The sequence below is a fragment of the Oryza sativa genome, chromosome 12 (genome assembly GCF_034140825.1).
Source record: "Oryza sativa Japonica Group chromosome 12, ASM3414082v1".
NCBI classification, from domain to species: Eukaryota; Viridiplantae; Streptophyta; class Magnoliopsida; order Poales; family Poaceae; genus Oryza; species Oryza sativa.
In genome coordinates, this window is record NC_089046.1 from 4,172,607 (window position 1) to 4,189,207 (window position 16,601).

General features: G+C 38.1%; 1 protein-coding gene across 1 annotated transcript; it reads right to left on the bottom strand.

The window, feature by feature from the left end:
• Positions 1 to 1,390: 1,390 nt before the first annotated feature.
• On the bottom strand, positions 1,391 to 3,394 carry LOC4351676 (amino acid permease 3). Its single transcript, XM_015765338.3, has 3 exons — positions 2,671 to 3,394; positions 2,424 to 2,566; positions 1,391 to 2,324 (listed from the first exon to the last, which is right to left on the bottom strand). The coding sequence occupies exons 1-3, from the start codon at positions 3,317 to 3,319 to the stop codon at positions 1,689 to 1,691; spliced, it is 1,428 nt and encodes a 475-aa protein (XP_015620824.1). The 5' UTR covers positions 3,320 to 3,394; the 3' UTR covers positions 1,391 to 1,688.
• Positions 3,395 to 16,601: the final 13,207 nt, after the last annotated feature.

Below are 16,601 nucleotides of genomic sequence, written 5' to 3' on the forward strand. Positions count from 1 at the left end.
CACATCACAAGGATTTTTAGGTGCATGGCTCCGATTTCTTTTGACCCGTCGTCGCTAAACCCTAGTACATGTTATGTTTTGGATATGATATTGATATTTGGGAACGATCAGGTAATAATACTACCTCCATCCTAAAATGTTTGACGCCGTTGACTTTTTTAAAAATGTTTGACCGTTCGTGTTATTTAAAAAATTTAAATAATTGTTAATTCTTTTTCTATCATTTGATTTATTGTTAAATATATTTTTATGTATACATATAGTTTTACACATATCACAAAAGTTTTTAAATAAAACAAACGGTCAAACATATTTAAAAAAGTCAACGGTGTCAAACATTTAGGGAAGGAGAGAGTATTAAGTAGCAAGTTGTTTAATAGGGCCGGATCACCTAGCTAGCTAGTGGCGAAGTTACCGTGTTGCTAGTGTGGAGTAGTGCAACATATTAAAGCGGGAGATGGCGATCTTATCGCTAGCTTGCCCAACTTAGTATGTACACAAGCTGATAAAGAGATCCACCATCATATACATATCATATCCAACCTTGCAACTGGCAACTGGAACGATGGCGATAGCAACTAGAGTTCACCGCGTCTAGGTACACTCAATACATATGGTTTATCTTGAGAACCGTATGTAATATTCCTATTATAAATAAATGGTTATCAGATACTAGCTATTATAAAACGTTTACATATGATTCCCAGAGACTACCTATGACTAAGCGTTTACATATGATTTTCTAGTAGTGTACGTACAACCCTAGTGATTTAGGGACTCAACCCTACCTAGTAGTATCGGACTATATACTACTTATCGGCACACTAAGTTTGACCATTAACCATGTATGAGCATCACTAAGCTGCAAAGATCGTCGTACTTTTTGCAGAGCTTACACTCTCTCTGCGTTGTTCGACAACAAGAGTCAACTCTGGTTACCCGATCTGTTTGTTGTCGGCAATACCGAGCTAGCTAATACTATACTACTAGCTTATAAGTCGGGCAGCCAATAACTTGCCTCCAACAATATTGGCAAGGATTGGCATTTAGCTTATGTTTAACCTTTCTCTTGCATTATTAGCTTTTGTTACAACTTGTATAAGTTGAATTTAAACTTGTATATTTGTGGAGTGATATATTTCATATTAATCTATGTTGCTAATTTATTTTATATTTTTTGATGGCTATTTAGGTGACATACACGAAACGAGGGATGATTTAACTTTCCCACATCCATGATTGTCTAATGGTAAAAAAAAAGTGAAAGTTTGGCTATTCACAGTCACCAGACACATATAGTCGTCAATCACTCCCTTTTTATTTTTCAAAAAAAATGAGAATTTCAATGTAACATACCACACAATACCAGCCATAAACGAAAACGCAAATATTTTGCTTCAGTAACCAGTAAATTCTGAATTTCATTTTTTGGCTGCGGCTCAATTATATTACGCCAACCTCCATACAATCTGGGTTCAATTTTTTCCCCTCTGTACCTGTTTGAGCGCTACAAAATGCTCAGTAGTTACATCTCAGTATTTTACCCCTGCAAGGATTCTACTGCTCCCTTGTACAGTTGTACACACTTTTTTACTGTACTACGTCCATAGACTGTAAAAAAAGAAAATTACTGTCCACTTTTTACCAGTGGATGCTCTGCTCAAAGCAGCAAGAGAGAATCAGAAGAATCATCCGCTGAACGGCCTGTACACCTTGAGCGCGTCGATGACGTCAGCAATGGAGCCCGCGGCGGCGGCGATGGAGACGACGAGGCAGCACGCGCTGAGCGTCTTGAGTGAGACCCACCTCGCGCTGCCACGTGGCACGCCGCGCTGCGCGATGTACATCTCGACGGGGAAGTAGACGGTGAGCGGCCAGAAGGAGACGGCGCCGAGGAGACCCACCACGTTGCCGAAGAAGGGGAGGAGCATGGCGACGACGGTGGTGAGGCAGACGAACGCCGAGCGCCACGTCAGGCGGAAGAGGCTGAGCGCGAAGGGCCCCACGCGGAGCTCCTTGGCGATGAACGCGCTGTCCGGCCACCGGCGGGAGGCCCAGCGCTCGACGAAGGCGAAGATTGGCTGGACGAACACCTGGTAGGCGCCGACGAGGTGCACGACGATGGCGACGTTGGCGACGTCGAGCAGCCAGAAGGGCTCGTAGAACCCGAAGCCGGTGAGGAGGTTGTCGGGCGCCGCGTCGCCGAACGCCGCGTAGCCCATGCACCCGCACAGCATGTAGAACACCGTGGTCGTCGCCACGCTCAGCCTCGTCGCGCTCTTCATCACCTTCGCCTCCGACGGCGGCGGCGCCTTGATCGTGTCCTGAACAACAAAACAAAACAGAGCAAGCAGCGATCGATGAGCAAATTAACCTTGTTCGTTCAAACAGAGCAAATTAACTTTGTAGTGAGTCTCACTCACTTGGATCTCGATGAGGATGTTGGAGAAGGAGTATGCGAAGGCGATGTCGCCGAATGCCTGCAGGCTGCGCCACACCTTCTGCGTTGAGCTGACGCCGACGCCGATGCTGATTCCGGTGAGGCTGCCCTGGATCCCGCCATTGGCTGCAAATTCACAGCTCATCACGGTCAGCATATGCATCTCGAGCAGCAAAGACAAATTAAAGAACTAGATTATCTGTATGTGACAGAAGAATTAATGGACGTACAGATTGTCTGGACGATGCCGAGGGAGAGGCCGATGCCGGAGTAGGTGAAGGACATGACGGCGGCGACGATGGACAGCCACCAAATCTGGTCGAAGTCAGGGATCTGCGAGAAGACGATCTGCACGGCGCCGAAGAGGATCATGTAAGGGTTGCTGGAGCTGCGGCACGGGTCACCATGGCCGTTGTGGTGGAAGCAGCCGGCCCTCCTGATGGCGCGCATGCTGATGGACGACGCGATGGTGTAGCCGATGGCGACGCCGACGAGGTTGGCGTACTGGATGACGCCGCAGAAGGTGACCTTGGCGCCGCCGAGGTTGGCGCGCACGGCGTCCATGTAGGTGTAGTTGCGCTTGCCGGTGGCAGGGTCGCCGGTGCGGTAGCACTCGGCGAGGAGGGTGGAGGTGTAGTAGATGACGAAGGCGAAGAGGAGCATCACGGCGGGGCCGGCCACCCAGCCCAGCTGCGCGATCGCCCACGCCAGCGACAGCACGCCGGAGCCGATGACGGCGGTGATGATGTGCGCGCTCGCCGTCCAGAACGTGCCCGTCCGCCGCGCCCGCCCGTCGTCGTCCAGCCACGCCGCCTCCCCGGCGTTCCCGGCCTCCACCGACACCTCCATCGGCTTCACCACCTTCTGCCCCGACGCCATGTCAGACACCTCGCAGCTACTGCGAATGGATCGAGGTGTTGGAGGATTTGAGGAAGTGTGAGCTCGAGTGTTTGTGGAAATGGCGGGAGAGTGAGGGGGAATATATAGGCGGAGATGGAGGAGTCTGAGTTGCCGCGTTTTTTTTTTTTTTCGTTTCTGTCACTTGCTGCAGTACAGCACGACAGCACAAGTGTCCTTCTGGCGCGTGAGAGGATGGATGGATGGATGCACGAGAAATGTGTGGTTTTTTGTCTTGTGTTAGGACAGGAGACACAAGGTTAGCTACTTCATCCGTTTTACAATATAAGTTATTCTAGCATTTCCCACATTCATATTGAGTTAATGAATATATATATATATATATATATATATATATATATATATATATATATATATATATATATATATATATATATATATATTCATTAATATCAATATGAATGTGAGAAATGCTAGAATGACTTATATTGTGAAACGGAGGGTGTAGTTACTTCCTCCGTTTCACAATGTAAGTTATTGTATAATTTCTCACATTCATATTCATGCTAATATGAATGTGGGAAATTCTACAATAACTTACATTGTGAAACGGAGGAAGTAGTTAGTACTGGTATTTTGTTTCACTTTAAGGCTTGGTTTGGGAGGCCTAATTCCCGGCCTATCATTCTACAATGGATTAATTACCAGTAAACTACATGATGTACCGGTGTTAAGAAAATGGCCTTTTCTCCGGTACCTACTCAAGGATCATAAAATCACATCAAGACTGAGAGGATGAAGAAGATTTTAGAGATGTTTGAAAGTGATAATGGATGAAACTGAGTTTATCACAATTATTAAATGGCACAAACGGAAAATTAAATGTTAGAAAGTTGTTTTGGAAAATGTTTTCTTACTAGTGAAGTGTAAGAAATGCTTATGAGATTTTCCTTTTTTTTTAAAACAGAGAAGCATAGTTTGGAAGTTTGGGAAGTGTGCCTATAATCATAAAAGAAAAGGCCTATGCTTAAGTGAGATAGCACTGATGTGGTTTTAAGTTGGCATTTTATATGTATAGATTACGCTTTCGGTATATAGCCACGCTTCTTACAAAACTCACAACACTATGAATGAACTGATTCATCAAGTATAAATGCCACTAAGTTTTGCTAACCACAGCTTCGCATCCATGGATATCACACATTTAATTTCCACCTATTTCTGTAGCTTTAATGATCAACCTGACAAAATGGAAGTAAATTCACGTGGATAATGTGCCAAAAGAATAAACAGAGTGACAGAACAACACAGCACAAGTCTTATTCTAGGACAAACAATGTCTGTACAAGGTACGACTTGTATGTTTCGATTTCACCCACAATCAATGTCACGTGCTAAGAGTTTTTAAAAAAAGGTCAGGTGCTATCATATACTCTCCCTGTCCAAAAATAAATCAACTTCTGAATTCAAACTTTGTTCCAAAATAAATCAACTTCCACCTTCTCATTGAAAAATTTTATTCCTTAAATATCCCTTACCTATATATCCACCAATACTAATTTATTATTAATAAGGTGTATTCTGGTACTTTATCTTCTTTAATTTTGCATTGAAAAGTTAGGAGTTGCCTATTTAGGGGACGGAGGGAGTACGTTCTCGCTTAAAAGAGGTTAAAAACTAAAGTAAAAAACTTGCTTGCTCGTCTAGCTAGCTTTCTCATGTTGTCATGGAGCTGAGACAAGCCGAGTGAAGCAACGGTTTTATACTCATCTCATAACAAGCCGATTATGACTTTGTAGTCATCTGGTTCATTTATTATTATGTGTCCTAATTGAATATATGGATTTAGATCTACAATAATATATAATAGAGCAGTATATCAGTCAAAAGGAAAATGAAGTACATATTTGTAAATAAAATTAACCCTAAAAGTCTACGATAAAATAGACACAAGAGTGTTTATAAGTTATACCAGCTACTACCTTTGTTCACAAATATAAGACTTTCTAAAGATGATAATTTGTGATCGGAATTGTCGGTAGTATTACCTATGCAGTAATATATAGTCACTGGCGTATGAACCCGGCCCACTTGTAAGTGGTTGCTTCTACACAAAGTACTGCAAATAATCCATGTCCGATCATCTGCCCACAAATATATATAAAATTTTGTAGCTTAGAGTATTACTTTTCACTCAAACCACCTCTCAAAATTTCTTGTATTTGTTGTTGCATTTGGGCATAATCTTTCATAATTAAGTAAACTTCTAAGGGCATCAAAGTAATTTTAAATTAAACTTAATTTATGCTAAAACTCCAATTAAAGAAAGCCTTATATTTATGGATGGAGAAAGTAAATAAAAGCTGCATATATATATCTTGCGGCTGGCCCATACATATGCGTTAATTATTTCATTAATAATTCAAAAGCTGGAGACAAACAAAGTTCTCTAGCTTTTGATTTGAGAATCTATAAGCAGTAATAAGCACAGTTTTCTGTTTTCGAAAGTGCCAAAGCGAATATTAATTAGATGACGAGATTCGTTTATGATAAGAACCTTCAATTCCATAAATCCCATTTATACTAGACGTCTCATTCATTATCCATCAAGTAAATTATTTTGGCACGTTTAGTTTATCCTTAGTTGGTGCGTGGGGCAAGAAAAAAAGAAACCTTAAGATAATATCACTTTTAGCTTTTTCTTTACAGTCCACTTAAGTTTAGAGCATCTATACATATAAGGTAATATGGTATGGTTAATTATAAGTAGCATCGTGCATTCGTGCTCCAAAGTAATTTGGATGCGTTATTCACGTGACTTCAGTTCTATGTGGCACTTACAATTTTTTTACGAGGATTAGAAAGAGAACAAAACCAAGTGAGAAGTGAAAGTGATTGGTACAGTCGGAAAAATAAAATAAGAGATGATTGTGTTAAGGTGAGATAAAAAGTAAATAAAGAATATATGTTTTATTCTTTTGAATAACAGTTAGGCTCGGGCACCCGACCAAAGAAGAAAAATCGGACACCTATAACATAATTGAGATTTTTTTATAATATACTTAGGTTCAAACGTGTATTTTTTTTTGAAACATGTTTTAATGGTTTGAACCAATTTTTTAGGAGCCTAAGAAAAAAAACTTAAGTTAACACAACTAAATATTTCAACGTAAGTTTTTGTTGTGTTTAATAAAATTTTTAAATTTATAATGACTGATATTCTCTTGCATCTGTATAGCTTGATGTTTGGTCAACTAAAATAATTGGACGCCCATTTTCTCCATGTGGTTTGTACATTCCTTCAGGTTTTTCTTTTACAAATTTTTGAACGAAATTTTGAAACGGTGGAGCAGCAATCATCGGTGCGGGCCCGGCACGCGCAGAAGTGAGAGGGTCCACCGTACGTCTGCCTGCCGCGTGGGCCCTACTGTCCCGTTTCGCGTCACTGCGAAACGCCGCGTAATCCTGTACGCACTCCCCCGTGACACAATTCGTCGTTTGCCTTGGTATCATTATTTTCGGAGAAAAATTTTTTTATGCCACTGAAGTTTGGTACGTTTCCTTATACGTTATTTAAAATTTTCCCTGATTGTTTTTATTTGTAGTTCATCCACATTAAACTATGTACATTCATAACGGGTGATCAATTTGAGGAAAAATGTTTGTCTAGAAAAACAAATATAGCGAAGTGAGCGTAGCTTAACTGGTTAGGTTTCTTATGATGAAATCAGTTCACACAGATTCGTTTTAGACTTAACATGGGTTCTCGCATTTACGGCTAATTATTTTTTCAATGATATGTGACTACCCGTCGACAGCGAGACAATCATAGTGACTTTGTTAATTTCAAGATATGCCGGTCAATATTTAATATTTTAAAGATGCTCATAGTTCTAAGGTGATGAGGACATCCTCCACTATTACCCGCTGGCAGAGATGCTAAAGTCGGGCGGCGACCGTGTGAGCCTCTGAATAATCCCACCTTGCTTAGCTTGGGAGGAGGAAGCCACCTTAAAAGGGAGAGCCACACTTCCCCTACCGGACTAGTCTTTTAGGGAGATTGGGCCTTTCCCTGAGTGGGTGTACCAAAGAACTGTTGGGGTCCGGGCAACCTTAAGTTATTGGGCCTCGGCCGACCCCACCTGAGCCGGATTGTTATCATTTGGTATCAGAGCTGGGCCCTTGTTAAGGGGGTGGTAATGATGAGGACATCCTCCACTATTACCCGCTGGCAGAGACGCTAAAGTCGGGCGTGAGTGGGTATGCCAAAGAACTGTTGGGGTCCGGACAACCTTAAGTTATTGGGCCTCAGCCGACCCCACCTGGGCCGGATTGTTATCATAAAGTGCTCATATGGGTTGAGTGTGCCTCAGCCGACCCCACCTGGGCCGGATTGTTATCATAAAGTGCTCATATGGGTTGAGTGTGTATGGATTCGTTTATAGGGGTAAATATACGTGTGTCGTGAGTATCTGCGCTTGTACTGTATCTCTCTTTTTTTAAAAAAAAATAATTCTTCGTAGAGAGCCGGGCTTTCAGAAATCGTTCAAAAACCCAATCATTGTCCGGATTTCATGTGACAACGCGAAGTCGATCAAATGACAAGCATTGACCATACAAAAAGGTATAACCATTATTATTGATCGATCGGCAAGGATATGTACGGGTGTGTTTAGATTCAAACTTTGGATCCAAACTTCCAACTTTTTCCATCACATCAACCTGTCATACACACAACTTTTCAATCACATCGTACCAATTTCAACCCAAACTTCTAACTTTGGAAGGAACTAAACACAGCCGTACTATAGTGACTTGTAACTAATCAAATCAAGTCGTAATATCACTGTCAACCAACTAGCTAGCCAAGCAAGTCCCAAGGCTCAAGCACCTTACATCCACATAAAGCTATACCTAACAGCATAGTTACATTTGCTTCATGGATAAAAGGCGCAGTTACAAAATGCTAAATTAGTTTGACTTCATGTCAAGAAGAAATTAAAACGGAACATATTACTATACATATGTACGCAACCAGGGAAATCGACATCGTCCATATCTGGTCAGTATCTCTTACGAGATGTCGACTGCTTGACCATGCATATAGAAAGTTGCATGAAAACAGACCAAACTAATGAGAATAACAGTATAATACGAGTAATTATGTTAATTATTATTATATGTACAAAACATGCCATACGCAACCGAGTATCATATATAAAGTGTGAATTTAAGATATATTATATAAGTCACCATGCATGCTTGTGTTGATGCCATCAACACGATAAGATCACCTAAAGCCTTGTTGTGTTAACAGGATACATCAACCATCTTAACCTTGAGAAACTCCTGATCAAGATGGCTTTAGAAATTAAAACCGGCTAGCGGAGTCAATTAAGACAAATTGGGTACATAAACACCCGTGTCGTGGGTGAAATAGAAGATTTTCAGGATACTACAAAGAGGATTCTTGCTCTCGCGGCGACGACGGACGACTCACAGCACAAACCGATAAAGATGGATGAACTAGGCTAAAAACTATAGGGCAAAAGGTGAATGTGATATTGAAAGAACGATTCAATTAGCTAATTATGTTGATTATAGATTGTGTAGTGTTCAATTGAATCGATCATAGCCCTTATAAAGAGATTGGTTTTGCCTCCACAGAGTTTTCTCCACGTTCTACTAAATTTAGAGATCAACTAGAACTCAGAAAACATCGAACCCAAGTAAGAAAACACAAGAAACATCGTAATTAATTGGACTCTTTAGCCGGACTGACCGTATGCCATCGGTTGGACCGGCTTGTGAGGAAGGCTCTAATCTTTTTTCAAATTTAGCCGAAACTTGCTATACTTTTTTTTCTAGATGTTAAATTTAGGTGTCAATAACTTGCACGAAACTTTCTATCTGTTTGGTGGATCCGTGGAAGTTGGCTAGCTTGTACATTCGAATTTCCAGTGGATATATCCATTTCATATATAGTGGCCATATAAATGGATGGATGGAATCTATGATGACCAGATAGTTAGATAACGTCTATCAATTTTAGGAATATAATGCACACGGGTGCACGTTCAACTAGGGTGACCGTGTCCGTATACACACTCGTGCTCTTGAGGTGTTCAATCGTGAACTCTCCCCGTCTCCAGAATGTAAAATGTTTTAGTTTTATTCTAAGTTATTTTTTGTTAAGTTCAACCATGCTTATAGCAGCATATATAAAAATTTATTAACATTTATTACATCAAAGTAATTTTATTGAATCCATAGTTCAACATAATTTTACTATAAACTTATATAAACTAAATTTGGCTTAATTACAAAATCAAAACATCTTACATTCTGAGATCACAGGAATACGTACAAAGTAACAAAATATACTCCCTAGGAAAAAGAATAAAAGATAAGTGCCCACTATCTTTACAAACGCATCTTTGGTCCATTATTGGTATGTTCATATCCACTCGATGATAGAGATAATGTAGCGAAATAACTAATTAAGATCGATTGCATGCATGTCTGCAAGAAGCAAGCATATATCGTGTGGTAGATAGATATCAATTTAGTTCAAGAGACTTGAAGCAGGTCCAACAAAGCTGCGCCCCAAGTAGGTGACGACGACGAGATATGGAAACAAATGGTTTAGAACTAATTCGCTGTTGAATCGTAGTTCGCTCGTGCAGTCGCTTTTCGTGGAAATCTGCAGCGATATGATGATAGATGGAGTAGATCGAATTTTCGTCAAAAAGGTTCATCACAACTTGCACCGCATGAAGAACAGCAGCACTGTCTCGATCTAGATAAACTAATTTAATTAACTACTGGTACTAAATCACTATGTTTAGTTTAAATTAAGTTAATTTTCCTTCATCTTTGGTAATTTAAGGCAACCTGCGAATTCAGCAGCGTCGAACCTACGTAGATGCATGAACCAATGCTGCAAGTCGTCGTCCGTCCGTGTGTGAACGAGTGACTGCATGGCTAGTTCTTCCTTATCTTCCGTACCTAATCAAAGAACAATTTAACCCATCTTTATAGAAAATTCATCATGTAAATGGGTAGTTAATGTTCGCACGATTAGGGCTGTGTTTAGATCCAAAATTTAGATCCAAACTTCAGTCCTTTTCCATTATAACAACATGTCATACACACACAACTTTTCAGTCACATCATCTTCAATTTTAACTAAAATCCAAAATTCCCCCTCAACTAAACACAGCCTAGATATAGGCTACAAAGTTTTATTGATGACGTGTTTTGGCTAGAAAGTCATTTCAATCAGATTCGTACGGTCATGGCAGAAACCACTTCTTTACTAGCTAAAGTTATCTAATTTATAAACCGATTATATAAAAAACATAGTAATATTTCTAACACAAAACAAACATATTATCAATATATATTCAATAATATATTTAAGATATTTGCTCCGATCCAACAAAAAATATTTCAGGTACCGGTATCTCATGGTACTAAATTATTTTCGATCGTTGAATCTAGCTGGACGGGATAGGCATTGTTAGTTCCAACGATCGGAAACGATTTGGTACCGTAAGGTACCGCCGATACCTCGAGATACTTTTTGCTGGACCGGAGCAAATTTCTAGATTTAATGATACTAATTTGATATTGATAGTGTTGCTAATTTTTATTATAAATTTAGTTAAATTTATAAAAGATTAAAAAAATCAAACAACTTATAATATAAAATGGAGGGAGCACCACATATTGACTTCGTCGAAGAAAGAAAAAACAGTTAATGTGTAAAATATAGGGGGAGTTGATGTGGCATCAATAATATTCTTGATAAGAAATGCTCTCATTTCTAGGAAACTGATTGGCTAAAATAAAGGCCTGTTTAGCACGGCTCCGGCTCCAGCTCTATCTCCTCTGGAGCTTGAGCTTAGCCAAACAGTTTTAGTTTCACCTAAAATATAGTGGAGTTGGGTGGAGCGCTCTCATAAAATGAACTAGATAGGTGGAGCTGGGTTTAGGTAGCTCCACAACTCCACTCCAGACTTAACTCCTCGAGATAAATTTAGGAGTTGGAGCTCTACCAAACAGTCCCTAATTATTTTGATTTTGTACACAAAAAATTAAGTGTACTATAAACACTGATATAACATCCTTAAAATTTAAGTTTAAAAGTTACTTATCTTCTTCGTCATAAAAATATGGTACTCCCTCCGTTTCTAAATACTCCCTCCATCCACAAAAGTTATACATATTACACATTTGAGTTTTTCCAAATAAGTTGTTCCTATTTGTAGTCTTTATACATTCAAGACTTAAATGAAGAGATAAATTAAATGTTTTATTAGAACCCCAGGAGTCATCTAATGTTTATTGGTTGCATGCGTGTATTCACTCCTTGATTTTATAACATTTAAGGTGATTTATCTTCTCCTTGGTCTTGGTATCAAAAGTAATATGTGCAACTTTTGTGGATGGAGGGAGTATTTGACACCGTTGACTTTTTAGCATATGTTTGACCGTTCGTCTTATTCAAAAACTTTTGTGAAATATGTAAAACTATATGTATACATATATGTCTATTTAACAATGAATCAAATGATAGGAAAAGAATTAATAATTACTTATTTTTTAATAAAACGAACGGTCAAACGTATTTAAAAAAGTCAACAGCGTCAAATATTTAGAAACGGAGCGAGTAACATAATATAAGATATGTCACATTCATCATAAAATATGATGATATGATATAAAATGTCACATTCTACTACTACCACTATAGAGATTTTGGGACGCAGGAAATATATCTGATAACAGTCGAGAATGATGAGACTTGAGTAATACAGGATTATTAGAGATACTCCCTCCGTTTCTATAAACATTTGACACCTATAACTTTTTAAGTACATGTTTGACCGTTTATCTTATTCAAAAACTTTAGTGAAATATATAAAACTATATGTATACATGTAAGTATATTTAACAATGAATTAAATGATAGGAAAAAAATAATAATTACTTATTTTTTTAAGTAAGATGAACGCGTTAAATATTTAGAAACGGAGGGAGTATACAGATGCAATAATTGAAATCGGAAAGGCTAATGGGCGGGTGATCGCTCCCCCACCAGCCCAGCGATCACCCGCCCACCCTCTCCCCTATACTCCTCCCTCTTCCCATTTCCTCCTCTCCTTCTCCTCTTTCTATTACAGTAGACCACACAAAATTTTTTTGAAAAACAAAAGTTAGAAAAATTTATGTATAGAAATACTATATATAAAGAATTTGAATTCAAATTCAAATTTGAATCAGGTATGTAAACTTTTGATTTATAAACTTTGGGTCTATAAACTTTAGATGTATAGAAATACTATATATAGAAAATATTTGAATTCAAATTCAAATTTGAATCAGATATAATTCAAATTCAAATTTAAATCGGGTATATAAATTTTAGGTCTATAAACTTTAGATGTATAGAAATACTATATATGAAAAATATTTCAATTCAAATTCAAATTTGAATCGGATATTTGAATTTAAATTCAAATTTAAAACGGGTATATAAACTTTAGGTGTATAAACTTTAGATGTATAAACTTTAAATCTATAAACTTTAGGTGTATAAACTTTAGATGTACAGAAATACTATATATAAAAAAATATTTGAATTCAAATTCAAATTTGAATCGGATATATAAACTTTTGACTTATAAACTTTAGATGTGTAAACTTTAGGTGTATAAACTTTAGGTGTATAAATTTACTAAAATAGAAAAGTAATGCGGTGCCAAAAAGAAAACCAGGTGGAGGGAGGGAGGGAGGAGGGAGGTGGGGAGCGAATCTGATCGCTACCCCATCCCCACGGCGATCAATCAAGTTCAATAGTATAGCCAACTACCGGCTCCAATTCATCTATAGCCAATCTAATTGCTCATTCATACAATAGTTACATACTGCACTATTAATACCTAGTCCCACATGTCATAGACACACTGCGTCTTAAAATCTATGTAGCCCGCTGCTCTTCTCTCTCCTGATTTATCTCTTTAAAATATATTTGCAGCTGGTTTATAGCCTGCTATTGTACATGCTCTTATGGGTACCCAATTGAAGTGATGATGCGGTAGAGCGACGATAATGACGTGGTGGGGCATGCGAGTCTCACACGGACCGATCGGAATTCTGGGTCAAACCGAGTCGCCTTTTTGTAAGTCAAACGCGTCCACGTCAACCAGCGCGTGGTGCAGTGTACCGTACGGTGGCAGTTACTGCCATTGTCTCCCAGCTTGACGTCATTGCTCTCAGCCGGTTTGCAACTTCTTTTTTTCCTTTCCAGTGTAAAAGAAAACCCCTTCACACCAAAATTGAAAGTTTGGTTGAAATTGGAACGATGTGACGGAAAAACAGAAAGTTTGTGTGTGTAGGAAAGTTTTGATGTGATGGCAAAGTTGGAAATTTGAAGAAAAAGTTTGGAACTAAACCCAGCCTATATATATATATATATATATATATATATATATATATATATATATATATATATATATATATATATATATATATATATATATATATATATATATATATATATATATATATATGGTACTTTCTCCGTTTTATATTATAAGACTTTCTAGTATTGTCCACATTCATATATATGTTAATGAATCTAGATATATATGTGTGCGTCTAGAAGATCTATATAAATATGTGCAATGCTAGAAAGTCTTATAACCTGAAACGGAGGTAGCAGTACTCTCTTAATTTTGTTGACACACGACACACTAAAAAAAACTCAAATAGTAGAAAATGAACACATTTCTGAAAATCACTGTAGATTATATTCATAGTGAAAATATCATTATACAATTGAATCGGCTTCATGCACATCCGCGCCATAGGGACTCGGGACGATCGGATCTGCACCCTAGGATCCCACAGCGCTGGATTTGGCCATCACCTTGCCCAGCGTCGCCTCGCAATCGTCTTTGCGTGCGATCGTCGTCATTGTGGACAGCGCTCTCCGCATGCACATGTGGACGACATTGGCAAGGAGTGTCATCGGCGGTGTGGGAGGAGGAGAGGCCGAGAAGAGATGGGAGGAGGAGAGGTTGAGGATAAGAGGCAAGTGCACGACGGTGGCTATTCTTTTATAGCGCATGACATTGCTTTTTATGGTGGCTGGCTAAGAAAATCTATTTTTACGAGCGGTGCTCTTAGACAGCCATAAGAAAAAATAATATCATTTTTACAAGTGGTCTTGTTAAGATAATCGCTTGTAACGGTTACTAATCAGGGACCTTCGATTGTGTTTTCACGTACATTTCTTATTTTGTACTCCCTCCGTCTCATAATATAAGAGATTTTAACTTTCTGCTTGCACTGTTGACCATTCGACTTATTAAATAAATTTTGGAATTATTATTTATTTTATTTGTGACTTAATTTATTATCCAAAGTTCTTTAAGCATATCTTTTTATTTTTTATATTTACACAATTTTTTTGAATAAGACGAGTGGTCAAACAATACAAGCAAAAAGTCAAAATCCCTTACATTATGGGGACGGAGGAGTACATCAATAAGAAAAATAGGATGGAAAAAAATCATTTTTAAGTAGTTTAAGCTAAGCTACTCCGGATCACTATGAATCATGGTTGATTTAACTATTGGATCCTCCAGCTGTTAAAATTCACAAAGTATAGTAGGGCCGGGCCGATCCATCGGTTCAGTTTTGGCATGATTGCGCTGGAGCGAATTAATCCAAGTCCAGAGATTAACTTTTTGTGGGGGCACTTCATTATTATTGCCACCTCACAAGGTTCTTTATCAAAACACGGGAATCACTTCACTAATTTTCAACATATGGTGACATTACTTAAGCGGCCAGATCATATCATGACCATTAATTTTGATTGTTCGATTCTTGCAGTAATTAAGATTAAATTGCAACGTCCTGATCTCCCTCCACTCCTAAAAGATTGTAGTTCTAGTCTAAAGTTTATTAAAAAAAATACATTTTAGAGTGGGGTGTACTATACTTGTTTAATACTACATCAGGTTCTTCTTGCTTTAGTCGTTCGATAATATTCTTTCCTTATTCTTTAATTTAGTTTTACAAATCAAGGGAGTATGGTTAGTAAGCCATATAAATAAATAAACATAACACGTGCATCAGAGTAAAAAAAAATCCAGAAGTAAACCCATGCCTAATTATAGCTAAGGTGAATAGGTGATTGCTCAACTAAACTAAAGAATTAGCACACTCACTCCATGCTTATGGACATATATGGTTGTCCATTGGCTGCCTCTAGCTTCCCTTTTCCCCTGCCTTATCTTACACAGTTAACATCCACTACTACCACATGTTAATGCCTAAGATTATTCATGCTTATATGCTTTATATATTCTTTATAATCTTTAAAACCCTTTTACTGTTCAGAAGACGACATTTATATAAGGATTACTCGTGTATCACATTGCCAATACATATGTGGGGACATATATGCATAAAGTGATTAAAGGCACTAGATCAATCAAAGTCTGGCTGATTAAGCTAACTAGGTTGACCAGTTGACCCGTCTGACAACTTGGCTTGACTTCTAGGTTAGGGTTGACTTTCTTTCCCCTTTTTAATTCTTTTTCCTTCAGTGGTAGATCCAGCTTTCTCGTGGACACACTCATTTTTTTTAGACACCCACAGACTTAACCATGTTACCATGTACTACCTCTATATTTTAATGTATGACGTTATTGACTTTTTGTCCAACGTTTGACCATTCGTCTTATTCAAAAAATTTATGTAATTATTATTTATTTTATTGTGACTTGATTCATCATCAAATATTCTTCAAGCATGATATAAATATTTCCATATTTACGCAAAATTTTGAAATAAAACGAATGTTCAAACGTTGATCGAAAAATCAACGGCGTCATACATTAAAATACGGAGGGAGTAATTAATACGCATTTGTGTGCCTCGTCTACGTGTGCTCAACTGAAAACTCACATCATGGATATAGGTAATACTCCCACCGGTCATAAATACTCCGTATTTGACTTTAAGGACATATTTTGAATATTTTTTTTGAAACTTTGTTAATAAAATCTAAGAGTACGATAATACTCAAGGCAAATCAATGTGTACTACTTTTGCTTTTAAACAAGGGCATTTGAGAGATTGTTCTTTTTTTTCAACAAGCATTTGAGATATTGACTGTAGTTAAAGTTTCAAAATTTTAACCAAATCTTGTTCTAAATGTCAAATGTTTATGAGTGAGAGTATAAATAAAATATAAGATGAATAAACGTGAGCACTAAAATTT

Excerpts from the sequence above, each read along its gene's own strand:
- LOC4351676 (XM_015765338.3), bottom strand. The coding sequence starts at position 3,319 with ATGGCGTCGGGGCAGAAGGTGGTGAAGCCGATGGAGGTGTCGGTGGAG. Across the intron at positions 2,567-2,670 it reads CGGCATCGTCCAGACAATCT|CCAATGGCGGGATCCAGGGC; the intron begins GTACGTCCATTA and ends GTGAATTTGCAG. Across the intron at positions 2,325-2,423 it reads ACATCCTCATCGAGATCCAA|GACACGATCAAGGCGCCGCC; the intron begins GTGAGTGAGACT and ends TTTGTTGTTCAG.